Source organism: Rhyacophila brunnea, unplaced genomic scaffold, assembly GCF_057557595.1.
Source record: "Rhyacophila brunnea isolate RB1 unplaced genomic scaffold, BYU_Rbru_1.0 scaffold_1, whole genome shotgun sequence".
NCBI classification, from domain to species: Eukaryota; Metazoa; Arthropoda; class Insecta; order Trichoptera; family Rhyacophilidae; genus Rhyacophila; species Rhyacophila brunnea.
Genome location: NW_028232751.1, coordinates 26806204 through 26824721, shown reverse-complemented (window position 1 = coordinate 26824721; position 18518 = coordinate 26806204). Strand labels below are relative to the sequence as shown.

The 18518-nt window shown below is 35.8% G+C and overlaps 1 protein-coding gene across 1 annotated transcript in view; it reads right to left on the bottom strand.

Annotated features, from left to right (window-relative positions):
* The window catches only part of hiw (MYC binding protein highwire), a 180474-nt gene that overhangs the window by 12197 nt on the left and 149759 nt on the right, over positions 1-18518 (bottom strand). Inside the window, exons 48-61 of the mRNA XM_085961171.1 lie at positions 17930-18165; positions 17189-17317; positions 12808-13034; positions 12476-12587; positions 10358-10603; positions 10129-10243; positions 9064-9251; positions 8270-8404; positions 6840-7022; positions 4996-5109; positions 3688-3776; positions 3056-3332; positions 2327-2499; positions 1359-1587 (exon numbers count right to left, since the gene is read on the bottom strand). Of these exons, the coding sequence (XP_085817297.1) occupies positions 1359-1587; positions 2327-2499; positions 3056-3332; positions 3688-3776; positions 4996-5109; positions 6840-7022; positions 8270-8404; positions 9064-9251; positions 10129-10243; positions 10358-10603; positions 12476-12587; positions 12808-13034; positions 17189-17317; positions 17930-18165 (2453 nt within the window). The remainder of the gene's footprint in view (positions 1-1358; positions 1588-2326; positions 2500-3055; positions 3333-3687; positions 3777-4995; positions 5110-6839; positions 7023-8269; positions 8405-9063; positions 9252-10128; positions 10244-10357; positions 10604-12475; positions 12588-12807; positions 13035-17188; positions 17318-17929; positions 18166-18518) is intronic.

Genomic DNA, 18518 nt, shown 5'->3' with positions numbered 1-18518 from the left:
TGAGGGTCGGGCTGACTTGAAAAACTATTCCCTTTCAACCGACATATAGGGACACTCCCAGAGGATGTGATCGGCATCATGCAATTCGCCACATAAGCAAGTCAGAGATGCTATTAGGCCTAACTGACAGAGCTTGGAGACAAAACCACCGTATTCGTTTAAGAACTGAGAAGTCCAATGGTCTGGAGTCAATCTGGTTATCTCCATGCCCCACTTTATATTAGGAAAAAACAAATGCGTTTGTCTGCCTTTGGAAGAGGTGGTCCATCGCTCGAGCCATGTACGCAGCGCGGTGTCATACGCCAGGTTGCGTACAATAACTTTTCGAGCGCACCGGCTAATGGACCAAAGACCTGAAGGCGGCGATATTAAGATACCGCCATCCTCCGAGCAAGGCGGTCACGGCACTACGGACTTTGAATGTGCAAGTCTAACGGAAGCACTCCAGCAAGGACATTTTTGCACGGAGCTCAATATTTGACATTTTTTAAATTATCATCGACTCTCGTTTGCTCTTTTGAATATCGGAAGCGATTTAATAAAACAATTAACTTGAAATTGCACAAGTATACCTAAAAAGGATTACCTAACAATAAAAAAATAATTTTAACCCCAAAACTTGCTACTCTCATCACCATTCCGCGAACTTATGGAACTCCTCTCGTATTTCAAGTTCCATATCACTATCATCAGATTCGGCGGTTGGGCCAATACATTCCGAGTAACATAGTTAATTGTAAACTGTTGCACTCCGATGGAATAACAACATTGCTTCTAATGGTAACATTATGAATACAGTGCAATATTTTATAATACTAATAACTAGAGCAAAAAAAAAAAGAATTTGCTCTTAAATTAACTATTATAATCGCAAATATATGAATATAACTACAAAAAACGAGTAGGTAGGTAAACGTATGTCATTTGGCAATGGTGGAGTTGTGAGATGAGGTGGTGCAGGTAGAATTATCTCATTGATTTTATCAGTCTGTTTTTATTATTTATCTGTATACTTCTTTATCTCATGTGAACAAAGTTGATTGTTTTGCTAGTAGATATTGAATGAAATAAACATTTCACATTTCACGAAATATCACGTTTAATATTATCGTGACAGTGGTAATATTTTAGGGTTAAGATATAACACTTATCATGGACACTGTTGACTCTGATGATCTTTTTATTTTTAGTGCTTTTCCCACATCTACATTATAATCCCAAGCTCAATTTTGCCACACAGGATATCTTAGGATGTCCGGTTTTGGACATTATCCATTATTATTTTATTCAATATTATATTTTTCCAACAAGGAATAACAACAAAAATAACAAATAATGATAAACAACGCTTTACATACTTGACGTTGATGACTTCTGGTCCTTCTATGCAGATGAAGAAACCGATCGCACTCCTGGCACATCTTTCCACACACTTGGCATTCCATAATAGCGTACGTCTCTCCATCATCATGGTTCACACAAAATGGTCGAGATTCACAAGATTGCTTTGGTTTCTCTTTAGTTTTCATGGGATTCTCAACATTGACAAATGTATTCGCTAAATCAGTCCAACCGCGAGAGCTTAGTCTGTGAAACAAAAATACAATTTTTTAAATATGCTTTTATATATTACTATAAAATTTTCAACTATTCTTATATGAATTTATATTATAGATCAAGCCATTTTTTCACAAAACTGAGATGTCCGCTTTAAAGTTTTAGCTTTAAAGAACATACTGTCTTAAATATTTACTAATTAACGGTAGACTGGAGATGCAATTTCTTAATAAACCAATGAATCATTTTATCTTGATACTTAAAATTTACCAAAATTAAACAGTGGCATTTTTTCACATAATGCCCTCAAATTTAATATAAACCATTTATATTAGATTCACCTCAAATTCTGATGATTTTAATGAAAGTATGCAAAATTATCCAAGAAGTGGTATTTATCAATGATACATCAATGCCTTACCCTCACTCTATAACAGCATAAATTGAACTTAATATTATACATCATTAATATAATTATGTAGGATACAATTATAGCTAATTTCGCGTAGGTTCTAACTAAACGCTCCATAGTCTTTGATATTGAAGAATGATTTTGATATTTCGCTTAAAACAATTGGTATAGAGCAGTGTGCAGGCAATGAGGTTTTATATCACAATAATAATTGTGCAGTTAACTTCACAGTAGTCGAAATTTACTTTTTGAAAATATCCCAAAATGGAACAGTGACGAAATTTCAAACCCACTTGTTATACACACCAAGATTTTATTCTCTTTTAAAAAGTACTTGCTAGAGCTCAATAAAAGTACCTTTCAACTTGTTCCTCATCTAAGACACATAAGGAACCAAGTGCACGCCACAGGTTCGGCATGGCAATACAAGTATCAGGTGCTCTATCTTCATCTTTTAACACTGTCAAAGTGAAAATGTTCTCAGCAATTGCCACTTTAGTCGTATGTGCCCAGGCTTTCGACATCTTCCCCTGAAATAATCAGAAACAAGAATTAGAACTTACTCATAATAATAAGAATACATTGATACCTAGTGTGTGAGAACCGCTGATTTAGAATATCAGCTTTAGTGTTGGCAAGAATCATTCCGTGACAAAGCAATAACTATTTTTTGCTAGGGTCGTTCGTATTGAACCCGAAGTGACTGACTAGTGGCACCATGTATGTACGTATGTATGTCTGGGTGGCATCCGGTGACAATATATGTATGCACCAGTGGCGTGCGGTCCATGGCAGCGCAATTTTTTGATAAATATGTAGATACATACGTAGTTTTATTCTTTTTCGTTTTTTTAAGCCGTGTTAAAGTAAAAAAATCAGTGTAAATAAAAAATAATCGGTACTTTTTTTAAACCGTGTTGTTTCGAAACGGTGCGAAAAAAGGACCGGGTGTACTAGACTATTTTTTGGTAGGGCCGTTAGTGAAAAATATATAAAGAATTCAATATTATTCATATTTCAGATTAGTCTCATATCAAGTTTCAAATCAACACTTGCCCTTTTGGCTTAGCACCTCAATATATTCACCTGAATCATATCTGAGAGAAGGTCCGATACAATCCGTGCATGCCTGTGAGACATGGTACCGCGCAGAAACCAATAGCTCGGATGAATATCTTGGAGGCTGGATCGCATAACCACTGTGTACATTGCTGTTTTGTTGGCTGGCAGTTGTTCGACGGGTTGGATACTGCTACTTGGAGGAACGTATTGTACCGTCTGACCGGTTCCACTCATCTTTATCTTGATTTGGACACGGAGGGCTTTACTGATGCAGCTCACGAGATGATCGATAAAAGTGATACTGTAAATAAGACGCTCGTTGAAGCACTTTAATATATTACTCTTATTATACATAGCGGTTTAACTGGTATGTTAAAGATCAGTTTCTCAAACTTTTCAGATGGCCGCTGTGCTGTGTCTTTCAGAGCATAATATTTCATTAGTACATATCAAATGATGCATTCAAATTTAAATTTGAATAAAAGACTCTTTACAATGAATGCATCGTTCATTCTTATACAAGCAGAACATAATAATATCACAACCTAAAAACATATAAAATGACACATTCCATTAGCTCTACAGTGAAACATAGTAAAATTTGATTTGACACAAGTTGATATTTTATTAGTGTTTATTAAATGACATATGCTTACGAAGGGGATGAAGGTATTCCACTGGCGAGGGCGAGAGTCATTCTTTGTGGTGTAACTTCGCCTATCATTCTCCGTAGTACAGAAATCACCTATAAAAAAAAATGTTTATACCCATTGTTACCGCAAAACAAAAAATGCACTATTCTTCATATAAGCATGAATGAAACTGTATAATTTAGGTATTTAAACAATATTACCCACACCAATGACATTATTAATGGACAACGCACTCAATACAGTAGCTAGCAAGTAAATTCGCGCATACCGACATTCGCACATGTATAGATAAGCGTCACGCAATTTTCATTATGCGATCACGCATCGGGAATTTATAGCAATATCACGTTTATTGTAATGGCGTTAGAACAGTGTTGCTAGTGTCAATGTTCATTTGAGCGAACCCGTTCGAACCAAACCATTCGGCAGACCCGACAAAAAGCATCGGGAATTTATAGCAATATCACCTTTATTGTAATGGCGTTAGAACAGATTATGCCATTCGGCAGACCCGACAAAAAGGTGAGTGTCATTTTTTTTTCCAGATGCTTCGTCCATATTAATGTCATTGACCCACACTAATGCGATTGGTATTTACTGTGGTATCTACATACATTATTATGTAATGTAATACTCAACATTATACCTACTATGACATTTTATGATAGGTTAACGGACCAATTTTGGTTCAAAATATAATAATGAATGTAGATACAGTAAGATACTGTTCAAATTGTTAAAACAAACATTGTTAAAAATCTATTTTCGTTTTTTTAAATTATTGTTCTAGGGTAGAGTTATAGGTTTTTTTAACTGTTACGATACTTGTCTGTGAAATTAAAATTAACTCAACCCATGTATTTTATATTTGACATAAATAATATGTTTAAATTGATTTTTAACATCCATTACCCACAATGAAACCGTGTATTTTTGTGATACATAGTCCTAAATATTTAAAGATACCCTATAGCTATAGCTGGTGTACCTCTAAGCGCATGCACAAGCTGACAATCTCACATAATAAATTGATACCACACTTAACTATCAAACTTTATCAAATTAAAAACCTAAATAAAAAAAAATTCTGGTCTGACTATATAACTTTACACAGTTCACATCTAGAATTTTTTGACACACGAACATAAAATGAAAAGAAGCATTGCCCCTGTCAGTATTAATCGTACCTACAGTATAATTCATCTCTAATAAATAGCTCACCAACGCAGAACAAGAATGGTGTAAATTATTTTTCGAAATACAAACAAGGAGGTGTACATACAAGAATTCTCTCAACTATGGATTATTTACCTGACGTTGTACTCTCGCACTGCCTGTATGCAGCAGAGATAAAAGGTCTCTGATGAGAAATAGATGTTCTGAGAGATACGATCTTCCTAAATGACTCCCAGATAAAGCAAGTACCTAAAATTAAAATAAACAGTATAATATAGTGCTCCGTATACATCCACTGATTGATGACATAGTGGAATAATTCAAAAAACAGTGACTACACAACTTCACAAGTATTCTTAACCCTATTTATTAGCTTACCACCGGTTATAACACATATTGTCATTTATTACACAAGATCTTGTGTCATTAAAAGTTTAAATACTATGAAAAGACATTCGTCGTTGAAATTAGAAAAATGTGTAACTCAGTTTTAATCGAAAATTAACTTTTAATCTAGTGACCGCTGTTATTATCTACACATAATATTACTAACTATCGTAACATTGTTAAATCATGGATGATTTAACTCCATAACCATATATTTGTATAGGAAACTATAATTTTTTTTGTCACTCCTGTAGAGTGGCGTTTTTTGAGTAAGGCCCTCCTCCCACGGCGCAACTGAAATCTGACGGAACTAGTTGGAGATGGAACTCATAAACTGTCCAATATGATGCTTCGCATACGGCGCTACTGAAACCCGCTTGAAATAATAATCACATAACCTCAAACTGTCAAACTGGACCATCAGCTGTTTTGTACAAAAACCAACAACACGCACGCTGGTGCATTTACTCGAATACAATTAGGTTATTTCAATTTTGCTTATCTTGTACTTTTAACGTCTTGGGTTGTTATGGTTTTTATAGCATGACGCTTGTTACGCAGTGCTACCAATTTTGGTAAAAAAAATATGATTTTTTCACCGAATCTACTGAAATTGGTACCACTGTTTTACGGTGACTGGAAACTTGAGAGACCGTGCGACTAGCATGTCTCTTCGCGACCATTTTGAAACTGAGAGATTCGTCAGTCAGTCAGCGAGCCGCCATTGAAATACATTAGCTAGATACTGGTTGGAATTTTAGTTTCAGTTCTGTCGGATTTCAGTTGCTCCGTGGGAGGAGGGCCTTACACAATTTTCTAGTTTCAATGACGATATGGCATTAGTGTTATGAAGTATGCACTACCATATAAGTATCACTAAAACCTTACCATTATAGCTCTGCGGAAAAAAAACTGCTGCTTTCATCATTTACACTACATGCGATGCTATAAAATCGCAAACATAACATGTTGGTTATAGAAAAATCTACATACTTAAACACTTTTGTATTTTAATCTCGACATATGGGGGGGGGTTCTCATTATCCGAGGGTAGTTAGGACTGAAAAAATATGTCTTACAGCGAATCCGCTTAAAACAGGCACCAAAATTACCTTGTAAATGGGTTTAATTGGACACGTTTAAAAAACAAAAGACATTCGAGCAAGACAGAAATAGCGTAGGAGAGTGGTTTTCAAAGATTGAAAGTGACAGTTGACAACTGAGCTATTGTGCTTGTGTTTTTTTGTGTTTTTATAGGTTTTTTGCATTCACCTGCAAATTAGTAACTGCGAGGACTCAGATAACAAATACTCGGATAATGAGGATCCCCTGTATATATATATTATTATCTGCGCTTGCAATCGCCAAGTGGTCACATATCCGGTCGGTAAGTCGAGGGTCTCAGGTTTAAATCGTCGGTGTGGCAAAATTCACATATTGTTTTTCAATGTGTGTTTCCAGATCATGGACCTAATAACCTCTTCATTTGGTGGCCAAGATCCACACCGGATTGAAAAGCGAATTAATAATAATAATTTTAATATCGATGTAACACGTTAATATTATTACTACAGTAAAATGAAATCATTTACCATAGAGAGCATTTCAAAGCAGTATTCGTCAACTCTTTGCCCCAAGCTTAAAGGTGTGTTGACTTCTGCATTTTCTGTTCTCGCCAAATCTGGCGACAGGTTATCGGAATAAACAATATTTTCCCAAGATTCCCTTGCGCGTTTTGCTTCAGAACTTATCGCAGTAACAATATGCATCATCACCTAAAACATATAAGGAATTTGATTTTAAATATTAATAGGTTTGGTTAAAAATTGAACCGGTTCTATGTCTCCAGCGAGTTATCTCACTCCATGAACCCGTGATCGACAGGGCCGCACATACAAATTTCGCGAGTTATCTCGTCCTACTTTAAACTCAAATTACTAGCCACTGTCAATTGATTTGCATAATCTAAAAAAGTAAACACTGAAATACTAAGCCACAAATTATCGGTACTACAGCGATTTGAGTAAGAGCTTCGCTCTAAATTCAACGTGTGTCGTTAAAAATCTACAGCCTGTCTGTTACTGCTATAGTCTGTTACGGCATAGAAAAGGTTAAAATAAACTACAAACTTTTAACATCTAACGGAAAGTTTTATCATTTCATGGTTATTCAAATCTTATGCAATAAAGAATGACCGCATGCTTTTCCTCGACCAGCGTATGGCAATAACAATTTATACATTGATACCAGATGAAGGTCTCCCACAGGAGACCACCTCAAGGGGCTGACCGAACCATCATCTTTCCCAGAACCCACAGCCTGCCGCAGCCTACTTCTGCACACTTGCACAGAAACAGTCTATTTCCACTTTAATTTTGTACTACAGAAAATCTAATCCAATCTTCTTGATTACCTGTTCTTCGCTGCCACATAATTCTGCTGAACCTTGTTATTTCATTAATGCAGTGTACTTTTGGTCATCTTATAATCTCCATTAAATTTCTTTTATTGTCTATTTTATTATCTTTTATTGACAATACATGTTGGAACTGCATTGTATTATTGATTTATATTAATAAAACGCAAACCGGTCTAAATTTATTAAATAAAAAAGTGGAATAAGTACAATTTTTTTTTGCGTTTTATTTTCGTCCAGTGGTCATGCAGTTTGCGACAATAAATCTGGCCTATCTCCATTTAACCGATTCACTGCGGAGCATTTAATTACTTTTTAATTATCACATTTAAATAACATGCTAATTATATCTAATGGGCCCCTATCAGGACACAACAGCTGTCACGTTAGCGCTGTAAGGATTAACGGGTTTGGCATACCTACTTAATTATGTCACATACTCTTGTTTGCTCCCTTATCCATTTAATCACTTTTTTATCTTTCGCACAATGTTCAATACACCTCTTTATACCATGTTATGCACATCTTAATTACTTACTACATAATATATTATAATAAAAGAAGAAGAAGAAGAAGAATAAAAGATAATTATTTAAAGGTCCTCACCTGTTTTTGCAAATTGGTCAGCTTGCTTCGTGAAAATAATATTCCGACCATATGCTCCTTGAGGTCATTATTAACTCCAGAACGTTGAAAATCAGAATGCTCATCAAAGTCAGAATTTATCAGTTTTCCAAATACCTAAAATTTGACATTTCACTGTATTTATTACTTGAATATCTTTTGATATTTTCAAAGATTTAACAATAGCATGTAATCCGATCCTTGATTGAAATCTAAGATATTAAAGAAAATCCTTCTTCTATGCAAATCAGGTTTTTAAGAATATTAAGCAAAAATATGTTACTAAGACTAATGATTAAAGTAACCGCAAGTCATTTTGCATTGCAGATTCATTTATAAGAAACTACAGATTTATTTGCCAGAATCATACTAAGATAAGAACATTTTATACAATGAACCATCATTATTTAAACGAACAATCGTAAAATCACAAATACATAAGTAGCGTAAATAAAAAAACAACAGCGGGCTGGCTTTTTTTTATATACAAGCAAAGTATATAATATTACTAGATTATATGAACTTTTCAATAGTTAGCAATTCAACTAAATACTAAAGCCTTTCTAGAATTATATAGCACAAAAATATTGCATCGAGAATGTGTTGATTCATACAAATACAATTAATTTGGAATGCGGTAAATGCTATATGAATAGATTGCATATTATGTGACAATAAACAGGGATACATCAATTATATTATCTCCATGGGATGGGTAATTGCTTGAATATCAAATTTCCTGAGTTACTAATCAAATTCTATAAAATTGGATGAACCTGAGATGTGATGAGTCGGAACACTCTTAAAGTCTCCACCTCCGTATGGTGCTGCAGCGTAGTAATTGGTGGATATGGGCGATATGAGGGTGATGGAGACGGCTGTCCCAGCACTCTGATTTGCCTGATTCGGACTGACCCATCTGGACCTCTAACTTCGCAACGAATAACGGGATTGTATCCAACATCTGTAAAAATAAACAAACAAAATATTGAGACACATCAAACACTTCCCTTTACATATACAGTTCCCTTTAATATTACATTGATGTGTATAAAACTCTAGATGTGTACTGTAAAAAGTTCTTGTGCAATAAAACAGACAGACATGAAGAAACCCAAAATTTTGATTCGCCACACAAGACAACCGCTAGACTTTGCGACAAGTCCGGGATGATTACATGGTTGATTTGGACATTAGGATTTGATTCAAGGATAAGCGATGTACCATCATTCGCACAGAGAAAGTTGTATATGATAAATGGGCAGTAGAACTCCGTAAAATGTGAAGTATGCATCCCGTGGTCTGCTAGACTGTCAATTCTCTATATCGTCGTTGAAATTAGAAAATTTTGTAACTCCAAAAACACCACTTTACAGGAGAGACATAAAACATTATAGTTTCGTGTACAAATCTATGGCTATGGAGTTAAATCATCCATGATTTAATAATGCTACAATTTTTTTGGAATTGCACCATTTGCATGAGGGGTAGATATTAACAACGCCACTAGATGGCATTCAAAGTCAATTTTCGATTAAAACGGAGTTACACATTTTTCTAGCTTCAACGACGATATATGACTTTCTCTATTGGATTGATGCGCAAGCGCCACTCCCACATGTCCCAGAATCAAACTTTATCGCAAACCATCCCTGTAATGAACGCCTGGACTATGTCACAATCTTTATTTTAATCTTTTTTATTAGATTTTCTTCACAATTTTATTAAAATCCAACACCATGTCAATATGATGAAAAGCTGTCTGCAAGACTTGGCGAGACAGACTGGCAAGAGCCAGTAGGCTCAGTTAGTATAAATATAGATATATAATATAGACTTACAGGGAAGAGAGCAGAAAATCCATCCATTGGTTTTTACGGTTGCGTCATAATCTTTAATGTGCTGCAAGTCTTCCGCATTAGAGCCATAGAGAAAAGATATAAGCAAGATCTTATTCTGGAATAAGAAATAACATATTATTATACATTAATATTATACGGTTTATCAATCTTAAAATACAATATATTATGCTTTCAATTTACTGATATAAAGAAAACATCCATGTCTTACCCCATTGTCCCTTGTGTTATCAATGTGTAAACAGATCAAGGATGGTGAGTCATCCAAGTGCAAGGGAACAGTAATTTGAACCCATTTTGGCTTGGTGCGGTCTTCCTCGCCGGACTCCCAGAAAGTTTCGGTAGAACCATCGGTCAGAGACTCGATCATGGCTTGTCTGGACGAAACATTTATCTCGCACCATTTTGTTATATCACGACATCCCCATATTTGGGTCTTCTCTTGTTTCTCTGGAAGCTGTGTGTAAATATATACTTTTAGAAGAAAGAAAAATACCTCTATCTTATCATACAGTATACACAGCATAACAATGGGTTAGAGTACAGATGTTGTATGTCAGGTTTAACAAAATCAAATTTTAAAGATTCAAATCAATTTGAAATTGAAGGTAAACTTTGACTTAATAATATATATTTGAATGAGATAATAATTTGTTAAATACCCAACTTCGACATGTATGGTACAAGACGATCAATTTCGGTGAAAACTGGACATACAACAACTGTGTACTAGACCAGTGCTCCGCAACCTTTTCTCACCCATGGCACACCAAAGGTATTCCCAGAATTGCACGGCACACCACAGGTAAAACTATTTCTACATCAAAACATGGACTCCACATGCTGAAGCGGGCCCCCTACCTATCGCTAAGGTTAAAGACAGTGTGAAACCATTAGAGAAGATTTGTGTTTATCTCACTTATCTGGTTGATCTGCCACTGACTGCTTATCATTTTTAATTATAGCTTGAGTTGAAAAACGTTGCTCACATAGGTATATGTCGTATAAAATGGGAGCTGAACTGCGATAGCCTTGTCGGAAATCCGAGGATATTCTTTATTAACCGAAATCCAGAAAATAGCCAATGGAACACCGGCGAATTCATTTTAAGCGTCACGTCGTTCCTCAATTCAACAAAATTTCTAACGAATATAATAATAGGGAAAATGCTTCTGTAGAATTTTTGGCATTGGTTGCAAAAGGGTTTCGAATCCAGTCGTATTGATTGTATGAAAGAGATGATGAAATTTCTTTTGCAGCAAAGTTATAAGTTTTTGGGCCGGACTCAAAATTCATTGCTTGTTTTCAATGGTAGTGAATTTATTTAAAATATCTATGGTAGTGAAGCATATCAATATATTTTCTTTCTGACCTTGCACTTTTTTTATTAATTTCATTCAGATGCTCAAATATATTATGTATGCATGTATGCAAATTTGGCCATTAAGCAAGTATTGTAAAAGATACAAAATTATTTGCCTTTTTTGACACAATGCGCCGCGGCACAGCTAGCATCGTCTTGCGGCACACCGGTTGCGGAGCACTGTACTAGACTATTGATATAATATGGATCTAGTGAAGTATACGGAGCTTATGGTAGATAGATGAAAATCTACAAAGCCCCCAGTGGGTTACATGATAAGTGGATAGATTGACTGGTTAATAAATTATTATTTAATACTGCTATACTTTGCTTTTAGCTCTGGCAATGTATATATGTAATCAGGTGACAAATAAATGAAATTACCACTCTGTTTTTTTTGCATATTTTGCTTTTTTGCATTGTAACAAAACTTTTCGTTGTCAAGAACTTGTCATGTTTTCAATTAATTAACAATCCTTTTCGCTAGTATGTAACATCGGATTTAAACTAAAGATAAATTGCTTTAAAGCTTTTCTGATTACCTTTATTTGTAATATAACATTTTCTAAACGACAATTGACACAATATGTTTGTACACAAATGTGTGGAATCGTATCGGCTTTTTGAATCAGTAATAAAATAAAATTTCATGAAAGGTATTAATTACACCACACTTCGTCATAGATTCATTTCTATATTCGTCTCTGTTCTGGCAGAACACACTAACTGGAGAATACTAGTTTTGAGTAATTTGACTTTTTTGAAGTTGTTAAAAAGTTTGAAATAATGGTCTATCATGTGAGTTAATTAAGTAATCGTAAAAAGGATGACTTTAAAATAAAGACTGTTTATTTATTAAGAAGGTTCCAGACGGTAAAGTTTGAAATAAGGAACATTTTGGTACTAACTCAATATGTAATTTTTTCGAATTAGTGTCTTCTGCCAGAACAGTGATTATATTCTTACCGAAACAGTCATTCCTGCAAATTGGCCGTTAATTGATGACGCCAGATTGTCTTCATTCAAATCATCCTCAGAATGTGACAATATTTTGCTGATATTATTGAAAACCTGAGATCTGTATAAACAAAAAATAGCCAATATAAATTTATTAAAAATTTCAAATAAAAAATATCCAAGTATTAAATTCTACTGTACTAATTTTATTCCATCATTTCCGAATGTTATGACCAGACTTCCAAAAACAGGAATAGTACTAATGCCTTCGGTGAGTCTCCTCCATTAGCCACAGCCGCAAGAGTCTATATTGACACTGTCATTAAAAAAATCATATTAACCGGTGTAAAAATGTATGGTCAGCTGCGGTAAAGTCCAATGCCCAACACCTGACTCCCTGAAGTAGAAGGGGAGACGCTGGAGGGAGAAGGGGCATCAGATCGCTGATGCTTTGCAAGAGTGCGTGTAGAGATTGTCTCAGTTTCGCATTCATGCCACTTCCCAGGCACTCCATCGATTCTTTCCAGCCGCACACATTATTTCCATTTGATGGCCCTTCCCCATTCGCCTGAAATTATATCATTATGTTGAGTGTCAATTTAGTCAGGAGAAAGAAAATTAACTCGCTGCTATCTTTGATACACGATGTTTGGTTAAGTTTTGTTAGTGACCTCGTGTTATCCCTGCAGCTTTATTCAAATCTACTGCGAGTGTTCCAAAACACTGTTGTATCCGCGATACTTGATGTCTCTATTTAATCCAGGTTCGAATCCGCGAATAGTTCTGCGGGTCGAGATGTTTGTCGTGAGTATTTTCCAGTCTACAGAGGCCATGTAACCATTATTTTCGTATAATGCCGAACTTGTTGGATCGATCAGATAATCAAGTTTAGCGAAAATATGTGAAGTTATGTGAAAGTATATAAAATGAAATACTAAGGACTGAGAAGAGTAGAGATATGAAGAAGACGCCTCCATCCAACAGTAGACCGGTAGTGGCTTAAATGATGATGATAATACAAATACATATTTTATTTCTATGTAAATACTTATTAAAACCTCTCCTCCCATTCTCTGATTTCTATCAACTAGGCAAAACGTTACCACGCGAGATTTCAATAACAAGTTGGGTACATTTAATAACATATGTATTATCACAGATTTTTAATAATATTTTTTGTCCCGCACTTGTTTTGATATGTGCCATATGGCAGGAATCGTCATAATGAATGGAATCATGAGCGTATGATCTTTCTCACTTGCTCACATATAATTAAATTATGAGTGCGAGTGAAACAAAAGTAAGCCAATACGTTGCAGACAGGTTAAGCAGGGTAAACTAGGTTTTTTTTTGCAGAGCAAAATAAAATCATGTTATTTTTTAAGTTTAACTCACGATGGCCTCGCGCTAAGCATTGACCTATAGCACCGTGGGTCCCAGGTTCGAATCCTGTGCCTAGCAAGTACACATATTGTTTTTCAATTCGTGTATGAGTCAGAGTATGGACCTACTAGGTCAGGGTTGGCGAACCTTTTTACATATGCGTGCCAAAATTACCCAAAAAATATTTTTCGACTGTCTGACGTGCCAAACAGTCGGCTCATTTTTTTTAGGTTGCACAATTTTTCACAGTCAGCTCGTTTTTTTGCCTGCTATTTTTTGTACAATGCGATCTGCGCGTCGATTGGTAAAAATTATATTAAAAACCGAAGGAAAAGCGCATGGCTATGTCGTCATTAATGTTTTTTAACCCGATCGCCGCGGATGGGACATATGTTGTTTTTTACATAAGCTCTGATACTGGGCGGATGTCGCAACTGTTGATATCGAAAATTGAAATGTCGGTAAAGTAGGAAATACTTCACGCATAGTATTAATTTTTGTATTGAAAAATGCTCTGATTCGTGTTCGTACCGCCATATCGATAACTTTGTCAAAAATATGTTGTTTTAATTTCATAAACATCGATCTTTCGAACCCCCTCGATCTATCGAGATTCGCCGGTACGATTGCATCAGTTCAAATCTACGCGGTATTTTTCGCGGCTGCGCAGTAGGTATACAAAATATATTTCATTCGAGTTGAGTGTGCGCCGAGTATTTACCGTGTAAAGTTGAATTCACCGCGATTTTTACATCATGTGCGGGAATACGAAAAAGACAACCAAAAAACGAAAAGAAATTTGTTGTAATATTTCTAAAAATGTACTTGAACTTGTGTTCTGGATTATGTCATTTATTACTCATGTGTCTCTCTAATTGTTTCAAAGTCATAAATCGAGCTCATTATTGAAAGTCGTAAATATTTGGTAAAGATGCGTCCACTTCTTTCTTCTTCTTCTTTGCCCATATCCGCCCCTTAACTGGAGCATATGGACACCACGCGGCGCCTCCAAGAATCCCTGTCGCTCGCCAGTCTTCTTGCTTCGTTCCAGGTCAAACCAGCATCCCGTAGCTCCGCCGTATACACTCTGTAGATTGTATTTAGCGGCCTTCCAGGACGCCGGAATCCGGTCGGCTTGAAGAACAGGCAAGCCAGGTTAAAGTTCTCTTCTGGCATCCGCAGCACGTGGCCGAGCCAGGTCCAACGTCGCCTCTTCACTTTCAGCGTGATGAGAGGCTGCTTGGTACGTTCTCTTATCTCCTCGTTGCTCCTAAAGTCATACCACCGCACACCCAGTATTCGTCGCAAACATCTGTTTTCGAAGCCCAGTATACGGTTGCTCTGAGCCTTCGTTAGGTGCCATGATTCGCTACCGTAAAGCAGCACCGTCAGAATGCAAGCGTCGAATAGGCGGCATTTGGTTTTGACCGAGTACAATCGTGAGTCCCAGACATTTCGCATCGAGTTGAATGTTGCTCCAGCCATTCCCATTCGGATAGCGAGCTCTTTCTGCAAAATGCCATCTCCCGTGATGTGTACCCCCAGGTACTTGAAGCTGTCGACGCTCTCGATGCTCTGTCCATCGCTAATCAGAGGGAAATCTGGATCAGGACAGGTGCTATTGCACAAGACGTTGGTTTTCTTCGCGTTGATTTTCAAACCAACGCGAGAGGAGTTGTTATGCAACCTGTCGATTGTCTCTTGAATGCCCTCGATTGAGTTGTCGAATAGGACAGCATCATCGGCGTATTCCAGGTCGCATAGCTTCACCGTGGGGGTGACAGGTATGCCTCGGTCGGGTGGTATTGACTTCCGTAGTATGAAGTCAAAGAGAATGATAAAGAGAAACGGTGCAAGGACACAACCCTGTCTGACTCCGGTCGTGACCCCGATCCATTCCGTGACAGTGTCTCCAATTCTGACACAGCATTCGCTATTCTCGTGCAGGCTTTTGATTATGGCAATGATCTTGGGAGGGATCCCGTCAGTCCGCACCGCCCCTCCCTCTGGATGATACTGGGAGCATACGGGATCCCTCCCAAGAGATGCGTCCACACGGAATGAAAAAATATATATTATTATATTTTAGAGGATTGCAAGTTTTACCAATAAATTACGAATTACTATGAAAGAATATATAAAACGTATAAATTTTTGCTAAAAAAACACACACGGGTAGGTATAAAATATAATATAACATATAAATCATGGAATATTGACTTTTCAACTATATTACATATTATCTTCGCGTACAATTTAATGCTTATAAATTTTTTAAACCTTACCCAAAAAAAAGTTTTTATAGCACTTGGAAAAATTTACGCAATTCAAAAAATAAATATGGTTTTTTTTACAAAACATAAAATGACAATCACTAACATAATACAATGCTCAATAAAACTGAAAAGTAATCTACAAAATCCAAGTTTCACTAAAAAAAAAAAATCAAAAAAATTATTATAATATTTTCAACCAGTGTGGACTCACCTTTACGCTTAAATTAGAATGGCCCATAAAACATGTAAAATGCTGACACAATCTATGCCACGAAATAAAACTGGTGACTACCATCCAATTTTAATGGATTTGTCATCAATAAAACTTACACTAATTAACAATAATTCATAAGTCACCAATAAAAGCTATTATTTTCAATAATTTTTATGGCATTTTTAAGTGTTTTTAACACGAGTAAAATAAAATTAGTCAGTGATTAATTGCCTGGCGCACTTGTTTTGAAGTTGAGTGCTTTGTCATAGAAAATGGCTACAGAGTTTATCCGAACAAAGCAATACGGTAGTTTTGTTAAAGTAAACACAGTGAAATTCAACACTCCATTATGTGTTTTAGTGTGGCACTTGGATCCTTATGTATCTAGGCATGATAACAGTTGTAGCCACAATTTTTAACTGCCGTATTTATTATAATACAGCGAAGAATAACATTTCGAAAAACCTACCGCGGACAGCACATCTTTTGTATGGAAACTTAACGCGCCGATCGGGTTAAATATAATATTTATTTGTAAATCTTTTTTGAAAATTTTTATTGGTTTTCGTTCGCGTGCCCTGCAAATTCACCTCGCGTGCCATAGGTTCGCCACCCCTGTACTGGGTTGAGCAAGTGGCTGACATCCATTTCTCGCAAAAAGAAAATTTACTGCGAAATTTTGCTTTTCCCAACCGTGTCTAAAACATAATATAACATATTCCCTGCAATTAACCTAAGGTAAGTTTTTAGATCTTTGAAATTTTAATTTTTTGATGTCATCTTGGCGCTTTTGACAAGCCTATATTAAATTGACATAATGACTAAATAAGATTAAATATTTTCACTTACATTTTCCTGTAATTGAGTATCATCGAACTGTATCGAAGTGTGATACTGATTCATGGCATGACTGAACCACCACATGAGATCATGCAGGCAGATCGGTTGCGTGACGGAGTGGATCATCCAGTTCATACACTGAAATAATACAATAATGCCCGTTAAAGAATTAATATAAAACTGACAACATATAAACTTTTACAATATCAATTATTTTAGTCATTTAGTGAACATATTTGAATCCAGGGTATTTGACGGAGAACCGCTTCTGACAATACTTAGTTAAAGTTTGAAAATCTGTCCCAACTGACTGAGAAGTGGAAGTAATCTGTCCTTTCCACAAGAACGGTGATATCCAGAAATGCACCAACTACTTGTTAGCACATTGCATAAAGTATGTATTTGCATAAAATATTCTTCCGTCATCTTTTCCATGTTATAAGGATACTATTGGCCGATACCAAAGTGAATATTTACAACGGACAAAATATTCATCCCGTATCAAATACTTAAAGAGACACTTGAATATAATATGGAAACCCACCATATTTTCATCACTTTTCATCACATCACATTCACCATTTATGAATTCAAGGCTTTCTATGATAATGTCATACAGTCGAAGCTGTACAAGGTTATGGACAATCATTATGGAGCATCAGTGATTATCAAATAATACCACCAACAATGGAAACGTCATTTGTACGAATATAAAAGATTTGAATATTAATGCTGTCAAGTGTTACTTACTTCAAGACCGTACTTCCTCATGGCACCAATCTTCACAGTGTTTATCATGTTGCTCTTGATTTTATTTATGTCTTTCTTCTTTGTCAGGAACCCAATAGCCGGCCTCGTCATAAGCAATTTTTTATTAACTTTCAATGGTGTGAGAGAACTCACTTCACTGTTATAGTATTCTTCTGTATTGACCCCGACTAGGGCTTGTAGAGCAGCGCTTGGCTGGCAGAGAAGAGAAGAATTGCCTGAAAAATTCAATACAATTTAAGTATAGTTAATTCCGGGTGATTTATTGGTGTCGCGTTAACCAAGTGGAGAACTAACTATGATGATCTATTTTATTAATACAATCATCCATTTTACAGTTTGAATGATTAAATTTACAGGTTTTATGATGAGAAAAATACTTTTGAATTAAATTACGTATTTCTGGTACTGAGAAGTGGTAAGTGATCCATTATTAGTATTATACTTTTATCGGTGACTCATTTTCTATAGGTGTGATTGCAATCTGTAAACGTTCAACACCTGCAGTATAACTGGTTAAAAATATTATGAGAATTACATAATTTTTAATAATATCATGTTCATTGAAGTT